At 42.9% G+C, this 27,869-nt stretch overlaps 2 gene segments (V, D, J or C); both read left to right on the top strand.

The window, feature by feature from the left end:
- The first annotated feature begins 1,083 nt into the window (after positions 1-1,083).
- On the top strand, positions 1,084-27,577 carry LOC125738139 (Ig kappa chain V-V region MOPC 21-like). The segment is given in 4 exon segments: positions 1,084-1,187; positions 1,322-1,643; positions 26,417-26,454; positions 27,040-27,577. Coding segments are annotated over 4 exon segments (723 nt in total).
- LOC125738150 (Ig kappa chain V region Mem5-like) lies at positions 6,382-11,143 on the top strand. The segment is given in 4 exon segments: positions 6,382-6,456; positions 6,607-6,922; positions 8,738-8,775; positions 10,612-11,143. Coding segments are annotated over 4 exon segments (717 nt in total).
- Positions 27,578-27,869: the final 292 nt, after the last annotated feature.

Consider the following 27,869-nt stretch of genomic DNA (forward strand, 5'->3'; position numbering starts at 1 on the left):
AATGGAACATTGCATTGAAAATCTCAATTCTGTGCTACTAATCAGCAGAATATAACTTCAGCTGATGCCATCTGCAGCAATAATTCTTCATAGGCAGCATCCATCAGGAAACCCCCTGAGAACTGGACCACTGCTCCTGCTCTCTCTCTCTCTCTCTCTCTCTCTCTCTCTCTCTCTCTCTCTCTCTCTCTCTCTCTTCATAATCTTAACAGTTGATCGCTGGTGTGCAGATGGGCTTGTTCCTTGACCTCATCCCTCCCCTGAACTATCCACACTCTCCCTATATCTGACATACACACTCACAGCTTTACGTTATATCACACTCATCCTGCCCCCCAGGTTATTATGATTAATATTACCTTTATGAACCACCAGATAAATTATGATCCCTCAGTGTGTTTATGCTGATGTGTCTCACCTCCATCTCTTTAGACCATTCTTGACCTTTTTGTGCTCTGGAGCCCTTTGGCATTAGACTGACATGATGTAACATCACCTTATTCCCTACTGATACACATAATTCATGCTCTTACTGACCCCCGGACCCAGACAGACTGTCAATAACTGACCACAGAGAGTCTCTGCAAAGCACCCAGTGTGTGACCTTGTGTGACCTTGTACTAAACAGCTGATCCCAGAATGTAGGGGCCGCAGGGGTGTCAGCTCCTCACCAGCAGCCCCCAGCAGCACACGGCACTGCCCCATGTCAGCCCAGAGGGCCCCCAGCTAGTCTGTCCCCCCGGCCAGACCCCGCTGGGTCACCTGGGCCACATGCCAAGACCCAGCGCTGTCCGTGTGCCTCATGCCTTTAGTTAGATCATTTAGTTTAACAAAACACCATAGATTAGAGCACCTTTATAATATAATTATGATTATTGACCTAGAGGGCGGCATGGTGGTGCAGTGGTTAGCACTGTCGCCTCACACCTCTGGGACCCGGGTTTGAGTCTCCGCCTGGGTCACATGTGTGCGGAGTTTGCATGTTCTCCCCATGTTCTTCCTTCTGCAGTTTTGATATCAGTCAGAAGATACTTTGCATTTTCAGCTCATGCCTCATTGCTCTGGGGGGGGTTTATATTCCAGGAGGTTTAACACTTCATGACTGACAGCTGCCCTTCATCACAACAGACTCCAAACAAACATGACTTTGATCAGCCTCAGCATCTTGCTCCTCATCCTCACTCATGGTAAAAGAGAACAAGCCTGACGATTTAGCAACACATTGTTTAATCACTTGTGAGTTTTGGAAGGGATATCTGGTGTGACTTACAATTATCTTAATGTTGTATTAATTCTGTTTTAAATTTGTATTTAATTTCAGAATCCAGAGGACAAGTGACTGTGACTCAGACACCAGAGCTGATATCAGCTTCCTCAGGACAGACAGTCACTATAAACTGTAAAACCAGCAGCTCTGTGTATACTGACAGCCATGGCCCCCGCATGGCCTGGTACCAGCAGAAACCTGGAGAAGCTATTAAACTCTTGATCTATTATGCAAGTACCCGTTACTCTGGGATTCCATCTCGATTCAGTGGCAGCGGATCTAGTACTGACTTCACTCTGACCATCAGTGGAGTCCAGGCTGAAGATGCAGGAGATTATTACTGTCAGAGTCTCCACTACATCAGTAGCAGCTGGCTGTTCACACAGTGATACAGAGCCGTACAAAAACCTTCCTCAGTCAGACTGCACAGTGACTGCACTGCTGCAGCTGGGACTCACTGCAGGTACTGAGGGGTAAGATAAACCAGAGCTCTATAAAGTTCACTTTTCAGTTGCTGTGTACAGGGTTAAAATATGCTCAAAAAGTTTTTCACCAAGGGATTAGGGGTATCACTTATGCAGAACCACAGACAAGGAACAGCAGGGATTAAAAATCACATGCAGCGTGCGACCAACCTCACACTGGCAGGCGAATGCAGACAATGGAAAAGATTATCACAAAAGAGTAATTAAAATGATATTATGAACTGTAACCTCACTGCACCAAGAAGCACTGGGGTTTGCCTTCACATCCAGAGAAACAGAGAAACATGGCTGGCATTAGGAGACTGAAGGTGAACATGCACAGACATGTGTGGCCCTCTCCACCCTCAGGGATCACCGCCCCCTTTATGACTTCCAACTACGCCACCCACTCTTGATTGAGCAGGAAATTAGTGCCCCTTAACTGGCCCCTACAACAAAAAAGGGACCAACCTGCACTGGTAATGAACCACGGGAGGCTGAGGTGCAAAGGCAATGAATACAATACTTTATTTAAAGGATCGTCACAAAAACAATTAAAAAGCTGGATCCATATCCTTGCACACACTAAGATCGTCACATTAGGAATAATCTCCGGCCCATAAAAATACACGTAGCGGCAGGGAGATCCGCCTTACGACATCCAGCGTGGTATCCCATTCCTCAGCGTGGCCACGTACTCCCCTACAAATTCAAACCTGGGTTATTCCACACCAAAATTACCCCATTATAATCAACACAGCAATCACACTCGTGCGATATCGCACGGAAAAGCACTCTCGATACTGAAATGTAACTGTAGTGCAAATAGTTACACACAAAGTACGCGTGGCCACCATACAGGCTGAAGATAGGATCCCTTTAAGAGCCAGGTGAAATAAAAGAGAGAAAAAAGATCATTTTAAATAAAATCCTGCCGACTGCACCAAATTGTGGTGCCACTTAACGTACACTGACTACGCCCCCCCCCCCCTTGCAATACACTAACTACTAAGAGTGCCAGAGCAAAGGGAGCAATGCTCCAATAAGATGTACAAACACAGGTTTTAGAAAAATATTAAATTACAATCTTTATTAATACATATTCTTTTATGTAACTTGGTTGGTCACTAATTAAATAAGTCACTACCTTAATGTTGGGGAAGGGACAGTAAACAAACAAAAAAAAGGGAGATGAAAGAAAAAGAAACAAATCACCAAGGCATTGGGACGGAGGCCTATTTCACCAAGGGAGGGTAGGCACACTGGAAAAAAGCTCGGGTTCCTATAGCACACGTGAGGGTGCAAACACACTTACCCCGATATACACTTCAATTCAATACCCTACAACCCTCACAAGACTCAGGTACCTTTAGTGAAGATGACAAAAGAGCTTCACGCTATGTACAGTAGCACTGCAAGACTTTCAATCGTTCACAAAAAATCTAGGCTGGGGAACCCAGCTTCCCAGTGTAATTCCCCCTCAAACACATTGGGCTGCACTGCACAAGCAGCACCCAGGATGATTAACAATAAAAGAGGGGGACTAAAGGACTAGACAATAAAAATAATGATAAAAAAGAAAAGATAGAAGATACAAAAGAAAATTTAAAAAAAGTAAAATAAACCCACATTTCTATATAGAAAGATATGCAGATTATTAAAAGGTTTGCCTTTCTGTAGGGCATAATGAAGTGTTCTTATCATTTTGAACAATACAAATTTCATGTTTCCTCTGCGGTTATGATGTCAGTCAGAAGATACTTTGCATTCTCATCTCATGCCTCAGTGCTCTGGGAGGGTTTATATTCCAGGAGGTTTAACACTTCATGACTGACAGCTGCCCTTCATCACAACAGACTCCAAACAAACATGACTTTGATCAGCCTCAGCATCTTGCTCTTCATCCTCACTCACGGTAACACAGAAAAAGTTCGTCTTTTTTGCAACATACTGCTTAAAAAGTTGTGAATTTTGCAAAGCGTTTAGACAATTAGAGCTTAGTGTGACTTGTTGTTTATTAAATAAGATTTAAATATGTTTTATTTTTAATTTATTTTCAGAATCCAGAGGAGAAGTGACTGTGTCTCAGACTCCAGAGCTGACATCAGCTTCCTCAGGACAGACAGTCACTATAAACTGTAAAACCAGCAGCCCAGTGCTTGGTGCTGGGACCTCTGTTCCTCGCATGGCCTGGTACCAGCAGAAACCTGGAGAAGCTCCTAAACTCTTAATGTATCATGCAATTACCCGTAACTCTGGGATTCCGTCTCGATTGAGTGCCAGTGGATCTAGTACTGACTTCACTCTGACCATCATTGGAGTCCAGGCTGAAGATGCAGGAGATTATTACTGTCAGAGTGAACACTACCCCAATAATAAATATGTGTTCACACAGTGATACAGAGCCGTACAAAAACCTCCCTCAGTCAGACTGCACAGTGACTGCACTGCTGCAGCTGGGACTCACTGCAGGTGCTGAGGGGAAGTTATACCAAAGCTCTATAATGTTCACTTTTTAATAACTGTAACAGGGTTCAAATACATATATAAAATATCATGATTTTCAACAAAATTAACTCTCATTATTTATATATACAGCTTTCATCTTGTTTAAATACATAAAGTGACATTAACAGATCATGCATTCTAAGTTTATCTCCTTTCAGTTCTCCAGTAGTGACCTTATTTCCTCTGGTGAGAAAATCAAGCAGATTGCCAGTTATATTGTTACAGGAAACCAAGGAAGATATTTTATTTTGTTTTCAGAATCAAACTCGAGAGAGACAATCAGGACCTGTGTCTACTCCTCCAGTCTGTCTCTTTAAACTTACCTTTTGGAACAGAACACAAAATCCATTACATAAGACTTCATCAGCCTATGAACATGAAGAATTAAAAATGATATAAGAGTAATTAAATCAGTGTTAAAAACTGTGACTTCACAACATGAATGAGGACCAAGGTCTATCGCTAATGAAACTGATGCATCACATGTATTTGCATGAATGACACACTTTGCATTGCAGCACGTCCCTCAGTGACCTGTGTCAGCTTATAAACCTGTGAGATTAACACTCTGTTACTCACAGTCGTCCATCACAGCAACACTGGGAGTCCAGGCTGAAGATGCAGGAGATTATTACAGTCAGATTTGACACTCCATGAGTGGCAGCTTTGTGCTCACAGAGTGATACAGAGCCGTATAAACACCTCCCTCAGTCACACTGTACAGTGACTGCACTACTGCAGCTGGGAATCACTGCAGGTGCTGAGGGGAAGAATGACTTCAGCCTTTTGTTAAGTAGAGTAGATAATACATTTTACAAAACCATTAAATAAATTTTCACACCCTGATAGTGCTGCTGATGGCTACGATACTTTCAACTGTTTTTTAGTACAATTAAATACAGTACAGACGCTCCTCTACTTATGAACTTTCAACTTACGAACTTTCAGAGATATGAATGAAGAGGACTGTGTTTGTTGGGCTCCTGTTTCCTGTCCTCAGCATCAATTTTTTTTTCTGCGCTCCAATTCTGCCCAGTACGACATCTGGCTGCTACTCCCACCGTACAGCAGCGTAGCCTGCGTACTCCCAGCATCCTAGTTCATTGTACTTGCGTATACCTTTAAAATTCATTACGACCATTTACTTACGAACTTACGAACATTTCAAGGTACAAACGGCCTTATACCCGTAGGTTCCAGGATAGGCAGGCAACCCCCCCGGTGCCCCCTCTTTCAGAGCCTCAGCCTGAGCTTAAAGGGAGGCAATCATTGTACTTGTGTATACCCTTAAAATTCATTTTAAAATGACTTACGAACATTTTAAGCTACGAACGACCTTACACCCGTAGGTTCCAGCATAGGCAGCAGATCCCAGCAATGCTGAACAGGACAAGTCGGTACCCTTGGCTGCTTTGGGCCTGGGTCCCTGATCCCCATGCTTTCTACATTACAAATGGAGTCCAAACAGATGATGCAGAAGATCATTATTGTGAGGAGTAATTTGTTCACACATTGTTACTGAGCTGGACGGGGAATATCAGATTTCAGCATTAAGACGGCAGATAAATGCTGTGATACATTAATTCCTGAAGTGTTACATTTGGCAGACAGAGGTGATCCAGGCTGGTGGGTAATAAACCCCCCGGTGCCCCCCCCCTTTCAGAGCCTCAGCCTGAGCTTAAAGGGAGGCAATGAGGAGAGGTGGGGGGAGGAGAGAAGGAAGGAGCTGATACTGTAGCTGTGTGTCTCTTTGTAACACAGACCCCCCCGAAGAGGCTACCGGTGAAAAGACCCCCGTCACTAATGCCCCCCCCACATCAAACCAACTGGGACACCAGGGCTCCGTGCCAAGACCAGCACTGTCCTCAAGCAGCCTGCCTTCAGTTAGAGCACCACACTCATCTTTATTGTTAATAAAGCCCCTCATTCCCCAGCTTCAATACATGTCACTCTAAAAGAAGCCATTTATACATTACAAAAGATTAGCCTTTCTGTTCAGGATTTTTATATTGAAAAAGAAAAGTCATGTTTCCCCTGCAGTTATGATGTCAGTCAGAAGATACTTTGCATTCTCATCTCATGCCTCAGTGCTCTGGGAGGGTTTATATTCCAGGAGGTTTAACACTTCATGACTGACAGCTGCCCTTCATCACAACAGACTCCAAACAAACATGACTTTGATCAGCCTCAGCATCTTGCTCTTCATCCTCACTCAAGGTAAAACAGAACAAGGATGACTATTTAGCAACATATTGCTTGATGAGTTGTAAATATTTATAAACATGTAGCCGTTTGGAACTTCTTATTGTGACAATTTTGTATATTTACTCAGATTTAAATAAGTTTTTATTTTGTATTTTTTTGCAGAATCCAGAGGACAAGTGACTGTGACTCAGACTCCAGAGCTGATGTCAGCTTCCTCAGGACAGACAGTCACTATAATCTGTAAAACCAGCAGCCCAGTGCATGAGGCTGGGACCTCTATTCCTCGCATGGCCTGGTACCAGCAGAAACCTGGAGAAGCTCCTAAACTCTTAATCTATCATGCAAGTACCCGTTACTCTGGGATTACGTCTCGATTCACTGGCAGTGGATCCAGTGATGACTTCACCCTGACCATCAGTCGAGTCCAGGCTGAAGATGCAGGAGATTATTACTGTCAGAGTGAACATGGAGGTGCTGTGTTTACACAGTGATACAGAGCCGTACAAAAACCTACCTCAGTCAGACTGCACAGTGACTGCACTGCTGCAGCTGGGACTCACTGCAGGTGTTGAGGGGCAACGTCATGATTTGAGGCCCCCATAAAACTGATCAGTTAATACTTCTTTTATTTATTAATATCACTAACCCCAAAGCATGTGACCTATGAGAGGTACAGCTGATACACTTACAGACCATCCTGATACCGCTGGTGACCGGAAAGGGGAGATGCAGAGGCTTAGTGTGTAACACTGTCACCTCAACCCTGCAGGGTTGGGTTCAATTTCCTGCCTCTGCTCTTTATGGGGGAGTTTTGCATGTCCCCCCTATGTTGTGTAAATTTCCTCTGTCACACCCACTGTTATTACCAATGCAGTGAAATTGAAATGAGAAAGAACAATTACAATTCTCAGCAAAACAATGAATTGATCTGGTCATAATGTCATTGGAATCCAGGCTGAAGATAATTATTGTGAGGAATAACTTGATGATACAATTTTATTGAACTATAAGGGAATATTAATTATATAAATTAAACCACCCAGATTAATCCATCCCTTTATCTATTTTCTGTAACTTCATGTCCTATTCATGAGATTAAGAGCCTGTCCCAGAGGTTATGGGCAGAAGGCAGAGAATATCCCATCACAGGGCGCAATCACACACCATTCACACCGATGGGCAATTCGGTACCTCCAGTTCACCTTAACATGTTTTGGGACTTTTTAGAAAATCCCACAACTCAGGAAGAACATGCAACCTTCACACACATGGAGGCAAGGCAGTCACTCAAAGCCGAGTCCCAGGGCTGAGAGGAAGCAGTGCTGAGCACTGCACCATCATGCTGCCCAGATAACTGTTGTGATTTATTAATTCCTGAAGTTGATTTTGTTATTTAGGCAGACAGAGACAACGCAGGAAGATTAAGGTCGGTACAGGCAGGTGTGTCACTGAGCCGGTGGCCAGCAGCAGTGTGTGGGTGTTTCTGCGTGGCGGCAGCCAGTGACCCGGGGTGGTGGGTAATAAAGCCCCCCCCCCATCCAGTACAGGATCACAGTGAGCATGGAGCCACTCAGGAAGCACAGGGCGCTGGGCAGATACACCATGGGATGGGATGCTGGTTCTTCAGAGGACACACGGTCCTATTAGAGAAACCATTTTTAAAACTGCATGTATTTCAACTGGGGTTTCTTGCCATAAGAAACCCACATGAATACAGGGATAATATGAAAACACACAGCGACAGGACTGGGAACTGAACCCACAACCACTGAGGTGAGAAACCACAAGGCCGCCGTCTGAGCCAGTGAAACACGTGCTGCCAATATTGCAGCACAATGTCGTTTCTATGCAAATTCTCTGTCTGGTTACAGTAGCTTTACGTAAAGGATGCTGTTATCTAACTTGACATTTGGTTCCCCAATAATTCTCAAGATTTGTGGTTTCTGTCTGTTGAATGGAAATTCTGATAACAGGCTTATTATAAGCAAACAACCTAAGTTTAATACATCAGTTTAAACGACATCATGTAGGAATTCCGGAAAACCACTAACTTCACTGTATTCCTTTTAACAGAATTGCAGTTAGAATTTATTGTTAATTTTACAAACAATGCTGATTTTAACAGTAAGTGTGATGATCAGTTAACAGGGAGAAAAACATACCTACAACGTATTTCTTGTTAATTGTGGATGTTAATAGAGTAACCGTCCATTAATGTATTACTGCGAGGAGAAACGCGGCTGTAGCACCGGGAGGTTTTTGTACGGCGTGTCAATCAGATTCAATCACTGTGGTGGACTTTCGGCGGCGGGACCAGGCTGGATGTTGGCAGTAAGTATTCAGCTTTTGATCTATAATATAGAAGTAGAAATCATTGCCATCCACACAGACTTTATTCCTGTATATGTTATGATGCTCTGATTTAATCGTGAAGATAAGGCGTGTTTTAAGTGAATCGCGCGATGTGTATGAAAAATATATAATCCATCCGCCATTCACCCGATTAGCTCAGATATGGTAACGCAGACATATTATATCTTAATATGTGAGCCTAATAATCGTAATGTTGTGTAAACAGCACCTTACTCATTCAGCATATTGAGAATAGGATTAAACAGAATAGTTAATTAATTAATCCCCTTTGGAAAATTCTCTTTTTAACTTTGCCCGATCTTGCTTTCCATATACGTGACAGAAAACTGACAGAAAATGTTACTAAGTAGAAAAGAGGCTGTGTTATATTATATGAATATCTTTTTTCATTATTATTTTATACGATTCGGATCAATCGTGTCTGTTGCGTTTATCGGCCAATTAAGGCGTTTGTGACAAGTGGATCTTATTCGGAAATAAATGCCAACCTATAACTTACAATAAAAATTATATTGTTGTTCTATAGTACATTTCCGTAGACACTACTTTGTAGTTCACAATGTTTGCGGTGATTTTTCTTTGCTGTGTTATATCAGTAAACAAACTGGGTAACATATGTTCATATGTTATTTCGGTTACTGTCTAATTGTATCGATAAAGGGTTAGGAAGTTATCAGTATTAGATATTAATGATAATACAGTAGGCCTATGTGGTTAAAATAAACATTAAATTGTAATAATAAATGGAAACTAATAATAGCAATCGTGATACTTCGTCCACATTGTATATTGTATACTTTTGCTTAAAAAAATATATAAACTAAAAAACTTTTTTCAGAAAATAATTAAACTGACCGTGGTGTCGAAAATAAAGAGGTTAATCAGAATGCAAAATCAGGCAACGTTGTTGTAGGTTAGGTTAGGTTAGGTTAGGTTAGACTTTATTGTCTCCCTTATGGGAAATTTGTCTTGGACATTGGAGAGAACACATGCGTCCCAGTTATGTCACTTACACTAAGAACATAGTGCAAAATATTACACAAATGTCATACACCAAAATATTGCACACTGCCTTCCATAGATTGTTGCACGAATACTCTGCATGCAGGGACGGATTATGGGTTGTGTGGGCCCCTGGGCAAAACGTTCGCGAGGCCCCCCCCCCACCACCACCAGCACCACCACCACAATTCAAGGGCCCTTGGCAGCCAAACACCCTCCCTATAGGGTCAGGGGCCCTTGTAGGCAGAGGATCAAAGAATGTAGGCCCTCTAAAATAGACAAACGAAAATACATTGTTGATAAGCGTTGCAAATTGTTTTGGGTTAGGGGCCCCACGGGCCCCCTGCACCCCAAGGGCCCCTGGGCAGCAGCCCCGCTGGCCCGGTCCGTAATTCTGTCTGCATGTGATCATTACACCACTACATCCCCAATGTAAATTGCACATCAAACAGAATATATTGTATATTTTACAGTAATCATCCATCCATCCATTTTCAGAACCACATATCCTTCTGGGTCGCGGGGGGTCCAGAGTCTATCCTGGAAGTTATGGGCATGAGGCAGGGAACAACCCAGGATGGGGGGGCCAGCCCATCGCAGGGCACATTCACACACCCTTCACTCACACATGCACTCCAATGGGCAATTTAGTAACTCCAGTTAGCCTCAGCATGTCTTTGGACTGTGGGGGGAAACTGGAGTATACAGTAATCATGTTATGATAACTTTTTTTATATTATTTTTTAAAATTTGCATTGAACTCTAACCAAAGGTCTCTTTGGTGCCTTCTAGATAATAGAACCCCCACCCTGACGGTCCTGCCCCCCTCCAGTGTGGAGGTGTCCAGCAAGAACACGGCCACCCTGATGTGCCTGGCCAACAGGGGCTTCCCCTCCGACTGGAAGCTGAGCTGGAAGGTGGACGGTAACAGCAAATACTCAGAGACGACCCGTGGGCTCCTGGAGAAGGACGGCCTGTACAGCTGGAGCAGCAGCCTGAGCCTCACTGCGGACGAGTGGAAGAAGGCGGGCTCAGTGGTCTGTGAGGCCCATCAGGGCTGCCAGGCTCCTGTCACTCAAACGCTGAAGAGGGCCGACTGTTCAGGGTAGATGAGCTCAGCTGTGATGAGCGGCTGATTACTGTGTATTTACCGTGCTGTGCTACATACTTCTGATTTACTAATTGAACATATATTTTGCTTTGCTTGATCCATGAGTGAATATCTTTACTGATATTTTATTAGTTTTGGTGTCTCCTTGTATTATCTTGTGTTTTATTCCTGAATGCTGCATAGATAAATAAAGATTTTATCCTGTCTGAAAAACTGACCATCATAATTGGTTATTTTAACATGCAGACAATGATACCAGCATGACACAGAAGATGATCCTGAACCCTTCAACCTAGATTTTTTTAAGCCTGAATACAAGTCTTGTGTTAAGTACAAAATCTTCCCTAATATATGTGGAAAATAAAGTATAGATACATCGAGGGACTTTTAATTCAGGTTTGAAAAGGTTCATACTGAGCAGTTCCTCTGTAGTGGTTTTGCAAAACACATCATATGATCTAAAGAAATATATTGACAAAATAATCTATGGGGCGAGCCCCCACCTCACACTCACCCCAGGGGGACTGGGTGATATTTGCCTGCTCTATTCTGGGGGCAGCAGAACGGTCCTGCTCAGTTTATGCAAATATGAATTTCACTCCAACGGCTGAGAGTTTAGTTTCAGGGTTTAAAACAGGCTGGACTGGGGCAGCTGTGAGGGGGTGGGACTCACCCCATTTCTGATCAGGGGACAGGAAGCGGAAATGTCAGCTACTCAGTGGAAACATCAGTGCTTTTTACATTATACTGTATTACATGAACAATAATTTTTAGCAATTTTTAATATTTAATATTTTTTATATTTAGCAATACTTATTTCGAGTCAAGTAAAGCTTTATGTCTCAGCCATGCAGGCCTACAGCACACAGGGAAACAAAATAACGTTCTTTCTGATCTCACAGTGCAACATTCATGATAGCAATGTGTCCCTCTAGCGCTAGGGTGGTCAGTCTTATCCGCAAATGGCCGGTGTCTATGCAGGATTTTGGGATCACCTTTAAGCAAGATATTTCTGAAAAATTTATGTTTTAAGTTGTCGCTTGAAGACATTCAAGGATTCAGTAGTTCGGACATCTAGGGGGAGTTCTTTGCACCAACTAGGTGCCAGGACAGAGAAGAGCCAAGATGTGTGTCTTCCTTGCACCTTGAGGGGTGGTGGGACCAGTCGAGCAGTGCTGGAGGATCGAAGAGATCGTGGTGCAGTGCGGGGTGTGATGAGGTCTTTTAGGTAGGATGGTGCCAGACCATTTTTGGCTTTGTATGTGAGCATCAGTGTTTTGAATGTGAGTGTGGGAGAACTTGGGAAGGTTGAAAACAAGACGAGCAGCTGCATTCTGAATCAGTTGGAGGTGAGGGATGGCACTCAGTGGTAAACCCGCTAGAAGCGAGTTGCAGTAGTCAAGGTGTGAGATGACGAGGGATTGGACGAGTATCTGGGTAGCCTGAGTGGAAAGAAATGGACATATCCTCCTGATATTAAAGAGGAGAAACTGACAAGAGCGAGAAAGACTGATGATATGTGAGGAAAAGGACAAACGATCGTCCATGGTAACCCCAAGGTTGCGAGCAGAAACCGAAGGACGGATCAGGGAGTTGTCAAAGGAGATCGCAAGGTCCTGGAGGGGGGATGAGTCAGCAGGGATGTAAAGCAGTTCGGTTTTACTAGTGTTGAATTTTAGTTGGTGATCAGTCATCCAAGATGAGATGTCTGCCAAGCATGCAGAGATCTTAGCGGAGAAATGAGTGTCGGAGGGAGGGAAGGAGAGGATGAGTTGGGTGTCATCGGCATAGCAGAGGTAAGAGAAGCCATGTGAGGATATGACCTCACCAAGAGATTTAGTATAGAGGGAGAACAAGAGAGGACCAAGAATCGAGCCCTGAGGGACACCGGTGAAAAGACAACGTGGGGTAGATGTGAATCCATTCCATGTCACTAGGTATGTTCGGCCTTCTAGGTAGGAAGCCAGCCAGCGCCAGGCCAAGCCACCAATACCGAGACTCCTAAGGATGGACAGGAGAGTCTTGTGGTTGACCGTGTCAAATGCTGCTGATAGGTCAAGAAGGATGAGGACAGATGACAGTTTGACTGATCTGGCAGCATGTAGCTTCTCAGTGACTGCTAAGAGGGCAGTCTCTGTAGAGTGAGCTGCTTTGAAGCCAGGCTGATTAGGATGCTGGAGGTTTTTCTGGGAGAGATAAAGAGAGAGCTGGTTGTAGACGGTGCGTTCGAGGATTTTTGAAAGGAACAAAAGAAGTGATACTGGTCGGTAGTTGCAAGTGTCCGAGGGATTTAGAGTGGGTTTTTTTAAGATGGGAATGACCCTGGCTATTTTGAATGCTGTTGGTACATGACCGGAGGTTATGGAGCCATTAATGATAGTGGTGATGAAGCGGAGAAGGTCTAGAGAGATTGTCTGAAGCAATGCGGCAGGGATTGGATCAAGTGGGCAGGTGGTAGGATTGGAAGATGAGATGACCTTCATGATCTCATCTGCTGTAAGACTGGAAAACTGGGCCAATGAGGGGGAAGGGAAATCCTTAGTGGGTAGTGTAGTGGATGAGGAGGGAGAGAATGTCTGACAGATTCCGTCAATCTTCTCGTCAAAGAAATTGGCAAAATCTTCAGCAGTCAGGGAGGATGGAGCAGAAGGTGGTGGAGGGTTGAGTAGTGATGAAAGACGTTATGGAGTTTGCGAGGATCATGTGAGGATAGTTCTAGTTTTTCCTTGTAAAAGACAGTTTCAGCTGCAGTCACGTCTGAAGAGAATTTGGATAGCAGAGTACGGTAGGAAGACAGATCTGCATCAAGCTTAGATTTCTTCCACGTCCTCTCTGCTACCCACAATTCTCTTCGGTTGGTGCGTAATGCAGCTGAAAGCCAAGGAGCAGGCCGAGTTTTCCTGGATTTGGAAGACAGCGGGCAGAGGTTGTCCAAGGATGTGGAAAGTGAGGAGATGAGAGTATCAGTTGCAGACTCCAGTGTAAGGGAGGAGAAGGAGTCAAGGTCAGGAAGGTAAGACAGGGTGCAGGAAGCAACACAAGAAGGGGAGACGGAGTGGAGGTTTGGTCGAGTGGGCAGGAAATGTTGAAAACTGGGATTGGGCAAGACGGGTAGGGCAATGGTAAAGGATACAAAGTGGTGATCAGAAATATGTAGAGGAGTAGAAGTGATGTCGATAGCTGGAGAGGGACGGCTGAAAACCAGGTCGAGGATGTTACGACATTTGTGCGTGGGACAGCAGTTGTTGGATGTTAGAGAGAAGGAATCGAGAAAAGGGAGGAGACCAGAAGAAAGGAGCTTATCATGGGGGAGGTTGAAGTCACCAAGGAGAATGATAGAGGAGCTGTCAGTGGGGAAGAGACTGAGGAGAGTATCGAGCTCCTCTAGAAAGTAGCCTAGGGGGACACGAGGGCGGCAGACAAGAATGATCAGAATATTGAATGGAGAGGAAACTACATTTCCATGAAATTCAAAGGATGGAATGTTGAGATGGGGTAGAGAGAGGGGTGTGTAGCATCAGTTCTGAGACAGCAATAGACCTGTGCCACCACCCCTGCCAGTCTGGCGAGGAGAGTGGGAGAAATCATAAGCACATGTTTGATCTTTCTTCAATACTTTAATAAGAGGCTCAAAGTAAGTAGTTAGTGTCACGATGGGGACTTATTCAGTTAAAAGTACATTTGTAGGCTTTGACAAGCATCGTCTGAGAGAGAGCTGCCCAAACAGGGCCATCCATCCACTAAGGCAGGTTTTCTGCCCACTGGCCCCTGAGACCTTAATAGACTGGGACGCTAATGTTGAAACTGAAAATATGTTTGCTAAGGCATCCCATGGAGTGGTGGCTGAGTCAGATCCCGCCCTGACAGACACGCCGGTCCATTAGGAAAAGGTAACATCCAGGGGAATTACACTTATAAACTTCAGAAACAGACCAAATGCATACAGTATACCTGATGGACAGGTAGCCTTCTAGGAGCCTGATATAAATCGTCCTTCACTTCACACCTGCGCTTAATGTTTCCCATTCCTTTTGAAGGTCACTTGATGTCATCCTACAATTCATGAGAAACTGTCGGATAAGTTAACGGTCATCTCTGCCATTAGAAAGTCGCTTCTGCCCTCTGTCTGGCTGGTTTCTGGTCATTCCCAGTGTCTCCTGCTTCATCTTATTCTTGTGTAATGCTGTATTAGAAACTTTGAACCTGGAAGAGACCTGCTGCTCAGCATAGCCTACTGCCAGCAGAACTAGGATTAAATCAGGATTTAAAAATGCAGGTTTAATGTAAAATATAGAGTGGCCTCTGCATCCTGCTTTACCTTATTACCTTATTACCTGTTACCACATGTATCGTATTCACACATGACCTATTATTTTATCTGCCTGTAGGGTACCAACAAACCTCTCAAGCGAAGGTGCAAAGTGCCAAAGACGTTCATACAATATTACGTCTCCATTATTGCTTTTTAATCTTGATGTACCTTTAACTAGTAATCAGTTTTAGAGATGGCAGGTAGTGTACTGAGTAATAACATGGGCTTTTAAGTACAAGTCTGGTCGAACATGAAAGGTAAAGATGATAATATGTTGAAATATGTGATTTAGGAGAAAATATTACTACATGCTACCACTAGAGGGAAGCAAAAGAACACGGAGTGTGATACGAGCCCCTATAAAATGATCAATGGCTGTTTATTCTGTGATCACAATAATCATAAAATGAGTGACTAAAGCCTAATCCATTACAGCAGTTTAGTTTCTTATTTAAAGGTGATGAAACAGAAAGGACAGAAATCAGGGCTTCGGGAAGCTGTACTGGGTTTGAGACTGACAGTCTATGGAGGGGCAGATGGCAGATTTATATCAGATTTATATCAGTCATCATTGTGGTTTTGCCCCGCCTCAGAACGTCCCCCCCCCCCCCCACTGCCTAATAGTATCTGTTACAGAATCTACTACATTTACAAATAAGTAAGTATACTAAAGTACATGTATGTATACATTCATATATGAATAAATGTGTATGTCATTAAATCAACTGATTGGCTGAAGCTTAACCACATGATAAGCCAATGGATATGCATTAATTTTCACTGTCTCCATTATAAGATATAATGTAAAAGCAGAACCAGCACCATCAGAAAACAATATTAACAACTATTACAGATCAAGTAATAACTTCTGCTGCACTCCAGTGCATGGTGCTGTGGGAGATTTGGCTAAAATAGCCTGGCAGCAACAGAAGCTTGGAGAAGCTCCTATACTCTTGATCAATTATGCAAGTTCCCGTAACTCTGGGACTCCGTCTCAATTCACTGGCAGTGGATCCAGTATTGATTTCACTCTGACCATCAGTGGAGTCCAGGCTGAAGATACAGGAGATTATTACTGTCAGTTTCCACTGCATTAGCAGTAGCTAGAAATATTCCATCCATCCATCTTCTAAAACTGCTTGACCTCTTCTGGTTCGCAGGGGGTCTCAGAGACTTAAAGTGGAAGGCAGGGAACAACATGCATGAGGCACCAACCCACTGCAGAGCAAACTCATACACCAGCCACACACACATGCACACCTAAGGGCAATTAGGTAACTCCGATCAGCTTCAGCATGTTTTTGGACTGTGGCACAGGGGACCGGGGTACCCAGATGAAACCCCACGACGACATGGGGAGAACAAACTCCACACACATGGAACCCTGGTCCTAAAGGTGTGAGACAGCAGGGGTAACAACTGCTTACCTTGCAACACCTTACTCTCTGTTGAATCATAGTGTTCTGCTAGTCATAGATTCTGTCCACTATGTCATATTGCACTTAGAATATATTGTTATGCAGTGCTTAAAGTTTGCACTGGACTCTGATCCAAAGTTTCTTTGGTGCCCCCTGGGTGACAGAGCCGCTTGTATGTTTTATTCCTGATTGCTGCATAAATATATAAAAGTTTAATCCTGACTAACAAACTGACTTGCCATCTTAACTGGTTATTTTAAGAAGCACACAGTGAGGCCATCATGACACTGGTGTCAAGGCATGATCCTGAACCATTTGATACCTTTAAAGATTTTTTAATTTAATTTAATCTTAATTTAAACACAATTTTATTTTTATAAGTACAAAATCATCCCTGTTCATTATGAAGACAGAGACATAGATACATTGAGGGACCTTTAATTTAGGTCTGGAAAGGTTTATACTGAACAGTTCCTCTGTACTGAGTTCATAAACCACTTTTTTTTTGTTGTTTGTTGATTATACCTTGTGAATTTGGAGATATTAAGGTTTTAAAAACTCCTGGTTGTCTTTGTTAGATTAGATTTAGCAATACCTGAGACTAAATACTGAAGAGAAGCCTTGTTGGAGATGTTACGTTCACCTGCTCATACAGTAGAAGTGGCTGAATGGGTTACAGTTACTTACTGGGAAGTTAATTTACAGTGAAGATCACTGGATACGTTGTACCTTTATTTTTAATACATCTACTTTGCTTGATTGTCTCTTACCCTGTTTCACCTACAGTTCTGGTCTGTTTATACATGCATGACTCACTCAATTAATATAAAGCAACCCTGAACAGTGGACATGCATGGGTCAGTATATAAAAAAGGTGCATAGACTAGGAAAGGGTTTGCATTTCTCAGGTGAATGAAGAAGTTTCCATCAAAAGATCCATTTCTGCTGCAGGTATGATGTTAGTCAGAAAATACTTTGCATTTTCAGCTCATGCCTCAGTGCTCTGGGAGGGTTTATATTCCAGGAGGTTTAACACTTCATGACTGACAGCTGCCCTTCTCACAACAGACTCCAAACAAACATGACTTTGATCAGCCTCAGCATCTTGCTCCTCATCCTCACTCATGGTAAAAGAGAACAAGCCTGACGATTTAGCAACATATTGTTTAATCACTTGTGAGTTTTGGAAGGGATATCTGGTGTGACTTACAATTATCTTAATGTTGTATTAATTCTGTTTTAAATTTGCATTTATTTTCAGAATCCAGAGGACAAGTAACTGTGACTCAGACTCCAGAGCTGATATCAGCTTCCTCAGGACAGACAGTCACTATAAACTGTAAAACCAGCAGCCCAGTGTATGTTCATAATAGTAAGCCCTGCATGGCCTGGTACCAACAAAAACCTGGAGAAGCTCCTAAACTCTTGATCTATTATGCAAGTACCCGTATGTCTGGGATTACGTCTCGATTCACTGGCAGCGGATCTAGTACTGACTTCACTCTGACCATCAATGGAGTCCAGGTTGAAGATGCAGGAGATTATTACTGTCAGAGTCTCCACTACATCAGTAGCAGCTGGCTGTTCACACAGTGATACAGAGCCGGACAAAAACCTTCCTCAGTCAGACTGCACAGTGACTGCACTGCTGCAGCTGGGACTCACTGCAGGTGCTGAGGGGGAAGTTATACCAAAGCTCTATAATGTTCACTTTTTAGTGCACTTTTTTTACACTTTTAAGTGTAACATGGTTAAAAATGCACCTATAAAATATCATGATTTTCAACTAAATTAACTCTTATTATTTATATACACAGGTTTCTTATTGTTTAAATACATAAAGTGACATTAACAGATCATACATTCTAAGTTCATGCCCATTCAGTTCTCCAGCAGTGACCTTATTTCCTCTGGTGGGAAAATCAAGCAGATTGTCAGTTATATTGTTACAGGAAACCAAGGAAGATATTTTATTTTGTTTTCAGAATCAAGCTCGAGAGAGACAATCAGGACCTGTGTCTACTCCTCCAGTCTGTCTCTTTAAACTTACCTTTTGGAACAGAATACAAAATCCATTACATAAGACCTCATCAGCCTATGAACATGAAGAATTAAAAATGATATAAGAGTAATTAAATCAGTGTTAAAAACTGTGACTTCACAACATGAATGAGGACCAAGGTCTATCGCTAATGAAACTGATGCATCACATGTATTTGCATGAATGACACACTTTGCATTGCAGCACGTCCCTCAGTGACCTGTGTCAGCTTATAAACCTGTGAGATTAACACTCTGTTACTCACAGTCGTCCATCACAGCGACACTGGGAGTCCAGGCTGAAGATGCAGGAGATTATTACAGTCAGATTTGACACTCCATGAGTGGCAGCTTTGTGTTCACACAGTGATACAGAGCCGTACAAACACCTCCCTCAGTCACACTGTACAGTGACTGCACTACTGCAGCTGGGAATCACTGCAGGTGCTGAGGGGAAGAATGACTTCAGCCATTTGTTAAGTAGAGTAGATAATACATTTTACAAAACCATTAAATAAATTTTCACACCCTGATAGTGCTGCTGATGGCTACGATACTTTCAACTGATTTTTAGTACAATTAAATACAGTACAGACGCTCCTCTACTTATGAACTTTCAACTTACGAACTTTCAGAGATACGAACGAAGAGGACTGTGTTTGTTGGGCTCCTGTTTCCTGTCCTCAGCATCAATTTTTTTTCTGTGCGCCAATTCTGCCCAGTACAACATCTGGCTGCTACTCCCACCGTACAGCAGCGTAGCCTGTGTACTCCCAGCATCCTAGTTCATTGTACTTGCGTATACCTTTAAAATTCATTACGACCATTTACTTACGAACTTACGAACATTTCAAGGTACAAACAGATTTACACCCATAGGTTTCAGGATAGGCAGGCAACCCCCCCCCCCCCCCCCCCGGTGCTCCCTCTTTCAGAGCCTCAGCCTGAGCTTAAAGGGAGGCAATGAGGAGAGGTGGGGGGAGGAGAGAAGGAAGGAGCTGATACTGTAGCTGTGTGTCTCTTTGTTACACAGACCCCCCCGAAGAAGCTGCCTATGAAGAGACCCCCCGTCACTAATGCCCCCCCCACATCAAACCAACTGGGACACCAGGGCTCCGTCCCAAGACCAGCACTGTCCTCAAGCAGCCTGCCTTCAGTTAGAGGACCACACTCATCTTTATTGTTAATAAAGCCCCTCATTCCCAGCTTCAATACATGTCACTCTAAAAGAAGCCATTTATACATTACAAAAAGATTAGCCTTTCTGTTCAGGATTTTTATTTTGAAAAAGAAAAGTCATATTTTCTCTGCGGTTATGATGTCAGTCAGAAGATACTTTGCATTCTCATCTCATGCCTCAGTGCTCTGGGAGGGTTTATATACCAGGAGGTTTAACACTTCATGACTGACAGCTGCCCTTCATCACAACAGACTCCAAACAAACATGACTTTGATCAGCCTCAGCATCTTGCTCTTCATCCTCACTCACGGTAAAACAGAATAAGATTGTATTTTTTTCAACATATTGTTTAATCACTTGTGAGTTTTGGAAGGGATATCTGGTGTGACTTACAATTATCTTAATGTTGTATTAATTCTGTTTTAAATTTGTATTTAATTTCAGAATCCAGAGGACAAGTGACTGTGACTCAGACTCCAGAGCTGATATCAGCTTCCTCAGGACAGACAGTCACTTTAAATTGTAAAACCAGCAGCTCTGTGTATACTGATAGCCATGGCCCTCGCATGGCCTGGTACCAGCAGAAACCTGGAGAAGCTCCTAAACTCTTAATCTATCATGCAAGTACCCGTTACTCTGGGATTACGTCTCGATTCACTGGCAGTGGATCCAGTGATGACTTCACCCTGACCATCAGTCGAGTCCAGGCTGAAGATGCAGGAGATTATTACTGTCAGAGTTACCATAGTGGTCCTGTGTTCACACAGTGATACAGAGCCGTACAAAAACCTACCTCAGTCAGACTGTACAGTGACTGCACTGCTGCAGCTGGGACTCACTGCAGGTGCTGAGGGGGAGTTAAACCAAAGCTTTCCAGTGACAGGGTTTGAATACAGCTATAAAATATTCTGATTTTCTGCTAAATTAACTCTCATTTATATGTACACCTTTCGTCTTGTTTAAATACATACAGTGACATTGATAGATCCCACCTTGCAGCTGCATCGTCTGCTCTTCTAAGCTCATGCCCCTTCAGTTCTCCAGGAGGGGATAATTGAGCCGTTTGCCAGTGACATTGTTACATGAAACCGAAGAAGATATTTTGTTATTTTGTTATTTCTCACTTTTCATTAACAGCACATCCTTCAGTGATGAGTCAAGTCATTTATTTGTATAGGACATTTAAAAACAACAGGAGTCGACCCAAAGCGCTTTCCGGTCGAGGACAAACAAAATTATTAGAAGTAGAAGTATTACATACATTGTAAAATATAAAAGTAACATGAAAACTTGCACACACAAAAATAATTGGGTAGAAACAAACCATGCATATACAACTCAGCAACGATTCAATTAAACCATCTGGAATTCAATTTTACATTTGTTGGCCTGTGTTTGGTGCATCAGCAGCATGTCTTTCAGTGATGAAAAGCCATGCATCTGTAACCCCAGAATGATTCTCTGGAGGTGGATCTAACTACAGCTCTGACTTAACTCTGACCATCAGTGGAATCCAGGCTGAAAATAATACAGATTATCTGATCAATCCTTATACTGTTACAATATGCACATGGAAGTCTTTGATTATTTTTAATTTAATACATAATTAATACAAAATCCTCATTGCATAGACAAATTCTTTAGCATTATCTGCCATTGAACTTGTATATCCATTTTCCATAACTGTGTATCCAGTACAGGATCACAGTGAGCATGGAGCCTCTCAGGAAGCACAGGGCGCTGGGCAGATACACCATGGATGGGATGCTGGTCCATCACAAGATTCACACTCACAGACTTTGGGCCATTTACAGTGTATACACCTATTCTAATCATCATCTCTCATTTGTATAAACTTTGAATTCATAGGACCTGAGTGCATAATGGCTCACTGCACCTTCAGGATGGTAATTTGCATAGAGGAGACACTTTACATAAGCAGCACATGCTTCAGTGCCTTGATGGTGCTTATAATCCTCTTCATAACACTTCATGACTGACAGCTGTCTGTACTTCACAGCGACAGACACCAACACAGCTATGGCGTCTATCAGCATCTTCATTGTGGTCTTTGCCTTTTTCACTCAAGGTAATATTCTGTACTTTTTATTGGCAAATAGTGGTAATTATTCATATAACTATTCAAAAATAATGTGCCAAAGGTTAATACAGTTACTCAGCTCACTGGTAAATACATTTATTCATTTATTGTTCTTAAATTATTTGAGTTCAACTCATATATAAATCCATTCACAAAATCAAGCATTCAAAAGCTCAGAATCAGGGTTTGCTACATTTTCACCCGCTGTTCTTTTCATACTAAAATGTGCACTTTGTTATCATACTTGCAGAATCCAGTGGCCAGTTCACTGTCACTCAGACACCTGCAGTAAAAGTTGTTTCTGTAGGAGAAACTGTGACATTGACCTGTAAAATCAGCAGCCCTATATATTATGATAATTTGTCATGGTACCGACAGAGGACTGGAGAGCCGCCTAAACTCCTCATATACAAAATTAGAAACCGTCAGTCTGGAACTCCAGAAAGATTCACTGGAGGTGGAACTAATCATGGGTCCGACTTCACTCTGACCATCAGTGGAGTCCAGGCTGAAGATACAGGAGATTATTACTGTCTGAGTTTCCACTACCCCAATAGTAAACATGTGTTCACACAGTGATACAGAGCCCTTCAAAAACCTCCCTCAGTCAGACTGCACAGTGACTGCACTGCTGCAGCAGGGACTCACTGCAGGTGCTGAGGAAAAAGATAAAAAAAATCCCCCAGAGGAGATCAGACCAGTCTAACAGACTGAATACACACAGGCATCTTCCATATTAGTGTAAAAGTACGGTACAGTGCATATTTAAACCAGTAACGTAGGTATTATCGTTATGAAGTATTATGTACTGTATGTAATTGTATGTGCTATACATTTCTACGACTGGCAACGCAGTAGGTTTGTTTACACCAACATCACCACAAACATGTAACGCGTTTTGCTCCGATGTCACAATGGCTAGGATGCCTCTAAGTGAAATCAGTTTTGCAGCTCCATTACAGCATAATCTTATGGGACCACCGTTTTATATGCAGTCCATTGCTAAGTGATATGTTGTTATTCGCTATGTCACTGTATACCCGTTATGACTACTGTAGGAGTTCAGAGGGATCCAACCATCTGAAATGACATTTTAAAGTCATTGTCCTGCTTTGGTGTCTATCGCAATTTTGCATGATCATTTTCATGTTGTTGCTAGTTTGTCATGAAAGACATTAATAAAATATCAGCAGAATCGGTTCTCTGTAGAGAACTTTAACCACTACCATACAAGGGATTCCAGCCCCAACCTTGATGGAGACTTTAGCCCCAAGTTCTGTGGGAGTAACCCCATACATTCTCCCTCCTCCACCAAACTATACAGTTGGCACCCTGCAGTGATTTGTAACTCCACAAAATATGTTTCCACTGCTTCAGAGTCCAGTGGCGGTGTGCTTCACACCACTCCATCTGAGGCTTGGCACTGCATTTGGTGATGTGAGGCTTGCATGCAGCTGCACGGCCATGGAAGCTCATTCCATGAACTCCCAATACAGTTTTTGTCCTGGAGCTAACGAGTTTAAAATTGCAGTTATTGAGTCAACAGAACATTGCCGACTTTCACGTACTACGTGCCTCAGCACTCAGCGACCACATTCTCTTACTTTATGTCGTCTGCCGCTTAGTTTCTGTTGATCCCAAATGCTTCCACTTTGCAACAATCCCATTTACAGTTGATTGTGGGATATCTAGCAGGGATGAAATTTCACGAGCTGACATTGCAAAGGTAGCATCCTGTGACAGCACCATGCTTGAATGCATCCAGAACAGAACAGAACAAGGCAAAAAACAAGAAACCAGCAAGTAAAGCCATCCCTACTTCCAACAAGCAAGTCCTCTGTCTACCCAGGGGTGACGTCAGGAAAATTCTAAGCAGAGTTAACCCACAAAAAGCTGCTGGGTCTGACAACAAACCATGATGTGCTCTGAGAGAATGAGCAGCTGCCAGATGTCTTCACAGAAATCTTTAATGCACCTGAAAGCAGGAGGAGTACCCCATGGATTTGCTAGGAGAATAACAGGTACAGCAGTGGATAATTTGGTCTAGCCCCCAACTGCAGTATTTAAGAGCAGGCACCTTGACAGACAGCTAAACCTGCCAGTGTGATTTATTTTAATTGCATGTATTTTGTTTTTCGTGTGAGAATTACAGGGCAAGAGGTTCGTATCGCATGTAGTGGCTTTCGGTTGCGTGTCTTTCGAGTGCAGTGTATATGGTGTACTAGCAGTTAGTGTGTTTAAAAGCAAGTCTACTGTACCGCAAGGTCTGACTTCTAATCATCTGTTGTGATTCCACCCACCACTGAATACCACTTTTTGAAATGAAAAAGATATTGTCTGCTTTCCAAATCAGTCTTTATTTATGAACATCGTTTGGGGTTGTATTAATTACGGAATTGGGGTTGTATTAATTACAAGGTGCTACACATCCCTCAGTAAAGCACTGGTTCCTGTCAGCCTCAGAACAACAAGGATCATCCCAGGGTCCAAGAAATCAACTGTGTCCTGTCTGAATGACTACCGACCTGTAGCACTCACTCCTATCATTACCAAGTGCATGGAGAGGCTCGTACTGGGACACATAAAGGCCCAGATACCAGAACAACTCAGCTGTTGAGAGCATCAGCAGTGTGAAGTTCCTGGGCGTGCAGAAGATGGTCAAACCTCAGCTGGACTCTCAACACCGCCACCATCACCCAGAATGCTCAGCGGCGCCTCCACTTCCTGCAGAGGCTGTAAAAGGCCAGCTTTCCCCTCCCATCCTTACCGACTTCTACTGAGGGAATATCATGAGCATCCTCTGTAGCTGCATCACTTCCTGCTTCGAAAACTGCAACAGCGCCGACCGAAAGTCTCTGCAACGCATAGCGAGGAGAGTGGAGATCACCAGTGTGCCCCTCCCACCACTCACAGAACTGTATGAGAAATGCTGCATCTGCTGTGCAGCCAATATTGTTGCAGATCCCACACACTCCCCACACAGACTGCTCTCCGCGTAATAATTGTGACAAGCCGAACTGTGTGTACTTGACATGGCTGGGCTGACAATTAACATTCTTAAGTCTGAGTCTTGAATTCACTGAGCTCTTCAGAATGACCCATTCTTTCACAAACGTTTGTAAAACTGGCTGCATGGCTAGGTGCTTGATTTTATACACTTGAATCAAGTGATAAAAAGTGTGCCCCAATTCACACTTCAACAATCATTCCAACTTGAATTGTTTGCATGCTTTATTTACCCATATGTTTTTGCTGGATATGGTACTATGTTTAGGCATTTCCTAAATCGGAACCAGGGAAACTCACGCTCTCCTCACAAAAGTTATTCCCAGGTGCATGAACAAGATAACTTATTTGGTGAAGTTAGGGATGCACTTTCAGAAAACACACGATGTTTATTTTCTTGATTAGCTGAGAAAACAGCAATTACAATTTTAGATTTATATCAGACTATGAAGACAAATAAAAATACAGTTTATTGCGGGCGCGGGTTTGTATCTTGCGCTTGAGCCCACGGCAGTATTGCGCAATTGCGCACATGCGGAGCTTAAACGGAACATTTCCTACAACCCCTGAGATGGAAAACCTGAAGTATGCTGGCTGAGCCACTCAGACACGTGCAAGAAATACAGCACAGTCTCGTTTCTATGCAAATATTCTGTCTGGTTACCGGAGTTTCTTGTAAGAGTTTCTCCTTATGAAGAGAGTGATGTGATCTCACTTGATATTTGAGAAAAGGTCGGTAGGCAGACAGAGGTCGGGCGATGTGCGTCGGCAGGACGGAGGACAGAACAGATCTCGTGGTCTGTAGACAAGCACGGGTCATAAGACATGTTGGCAAACAGAGAAACAGATGCGCTTGAACTCATGAAAACATGGAAGATCGCGCATCAGCTTGACCTATCATGCTGACTGAAGTAGACAAGATAATTGGCGTACTGACTGTCAGCTGGGGGAAGGCGTAACCTCCGAACAAGAAACACCTGCAAGGGAAACTGCAGACAGGACGGGACTCCAAAAATCAGAAGAACGAGACAGACGGGGATTCTCTCGGAGGCGCTGGGGATTTCCTGTGATGTCACTAGGGGATCCCCAAGGAAGATCCCTGACATTAACAGAATCACAGGCAGAAGTTTATTTAAAACATCAGTCATATACCCGCTTAGGTAAGATAACATATATTTGTAACACAGGGTTTTTACTTGTTAATAATACATTTATAATATTCTATGTTCTATCATAAAGTTCTATGAAGGCCTATAGCAAATTATTTTTTCAGCATATTTAGTTTTTCTAAGTGATAAATATTATGTTTGTTTACCGGAGGTTTTATGCACATAAAAATATTAGATATATTTTAAACGTATTATTAGTTGCCTGTTCTGCGCTGCGGTGAGGTTTTTGTACGGCGGCCGATGCGCCGTGAATCACTGTGGTTCACTTTCGGCGGCAGTACCAGGCTGGATGTTGGACGTAAGTTTCTCTGTGTAATATTAATGTTTGAACTTTAGTATTAATAATTCGGTTCAGAGATCCGAATGACATGTCGACAAACAGTTCTCAAACGAAATAAGGAGAATCTGACTGCTGAACCTTTCTCGTTCCATGGACACCTTTGTGGTGCATTTCTCATAGCGCGAATGTTCTGTTGGATACTTTGCATTATTTCTAAGTGTCTAAATGTGTCAATAAACGTTCATAAGTGTATGGAACATAGATATTTATTATTATAAACAATGTTGTTATATAAAATTAGATTTTTATAATCAGCCGAATGTAATATCCAGTGATCATTTTTAACGTCCATCTCTCTCAACAACAACAACGGAGGAGGAGGAAAAGAGAGAGATATCTCTCTCAACAACAACAACGGAGGAGGAGGAAAAGAGAGAGATCAACTAAGGCAACATTGTTTACGGAAAACGCCCGGTTTATAGTATACAGAAATATTTATGCATTCTTAGATTCGGTCCACTATGTCATGCTGCACTTTGTATATCGTTATATCAACGTAATTTGGATCGGAGTCTGACCTAAAGTCTCTTTGGTACCTCATAGGTAACAGAGCCCCCATCCTGACGGTCCTGCCCCCCTCCAGTGTGGAGGTGTCCAGCAAGAACACGGCCACCCTGATGTGCCTGGCCAACAGGGGCTTCCCCTCCGACTGGAAGCTGAGCTGGAAGGTGGACGGTAACAGCAAATACTCAGAGACGAGCCGCGGGCTCCTAGAGAAGGACGGCCTGTCCAGCTGGAGCAGCAGCCTGAGCCTCACTGCGGACGAGTGGAAGAAGGCGGGCTCAGTGGTCTGTGAGGCCCATCAGGGCTGCCAGGCTCCTGTCACTCAAACGCTGAAGAGGGCCGACTGTTCAGAGTAGATGAGCTCAGCGTCACCTGTGATGAGCGGCTGATTACTGTGTTTTTACCGTGCTGTGCTACACGCTTCAGATTTACTAACTGAATATATATTGCGCTTTGCTTGATCCACGAGTGAATATCTTTACTGATATTTTATTAGTTTTTGTGTCGCATTGTATTATCTTGTGTGTTTTATTCCTGAATGCTGCATAGATAAATAAAGATTTTTTCCTGTCTGATACACTGACTAACATCATGATTGATTATTTTAACATGCAGACAGTGATACCAGCATGACACAGAAGATGATCCTGAACTACAGTATTCAGGTTGCATTTTTTAAGTCTGTATATATTTTCTGTCAGAAGTACAAAATCTTCCCTGTTTATCTTCCACATTATGTGGAAAGCAAAATAGATACATTGAGGGACTTTTAATTTATGTTTTATATGGTTCATTCTGAGCAGTTCCTTTGTACTGATTTTGCAAACCACATCTTAGGCTGAAAAACGAGTCTAATTAAATTCAATTAA

Source organism: Brienomyrus brachyistius, chromosome 3 (genome assembly GCF_023856365.1).
Source record: "Brienomyrus brachyistius isolate T26 chromosome 3, BBRACH_0.4, whole genome shotgun sequence".
In the NCBI taxonomy this organism is placed as follows: domain Eukaryota; kingdom Metazoa; phylum Chordata; class Actinopteri; order Osteoglossiformes; family Mormyridae; genus Brienomyrus; species Brienomyrus brachyistius.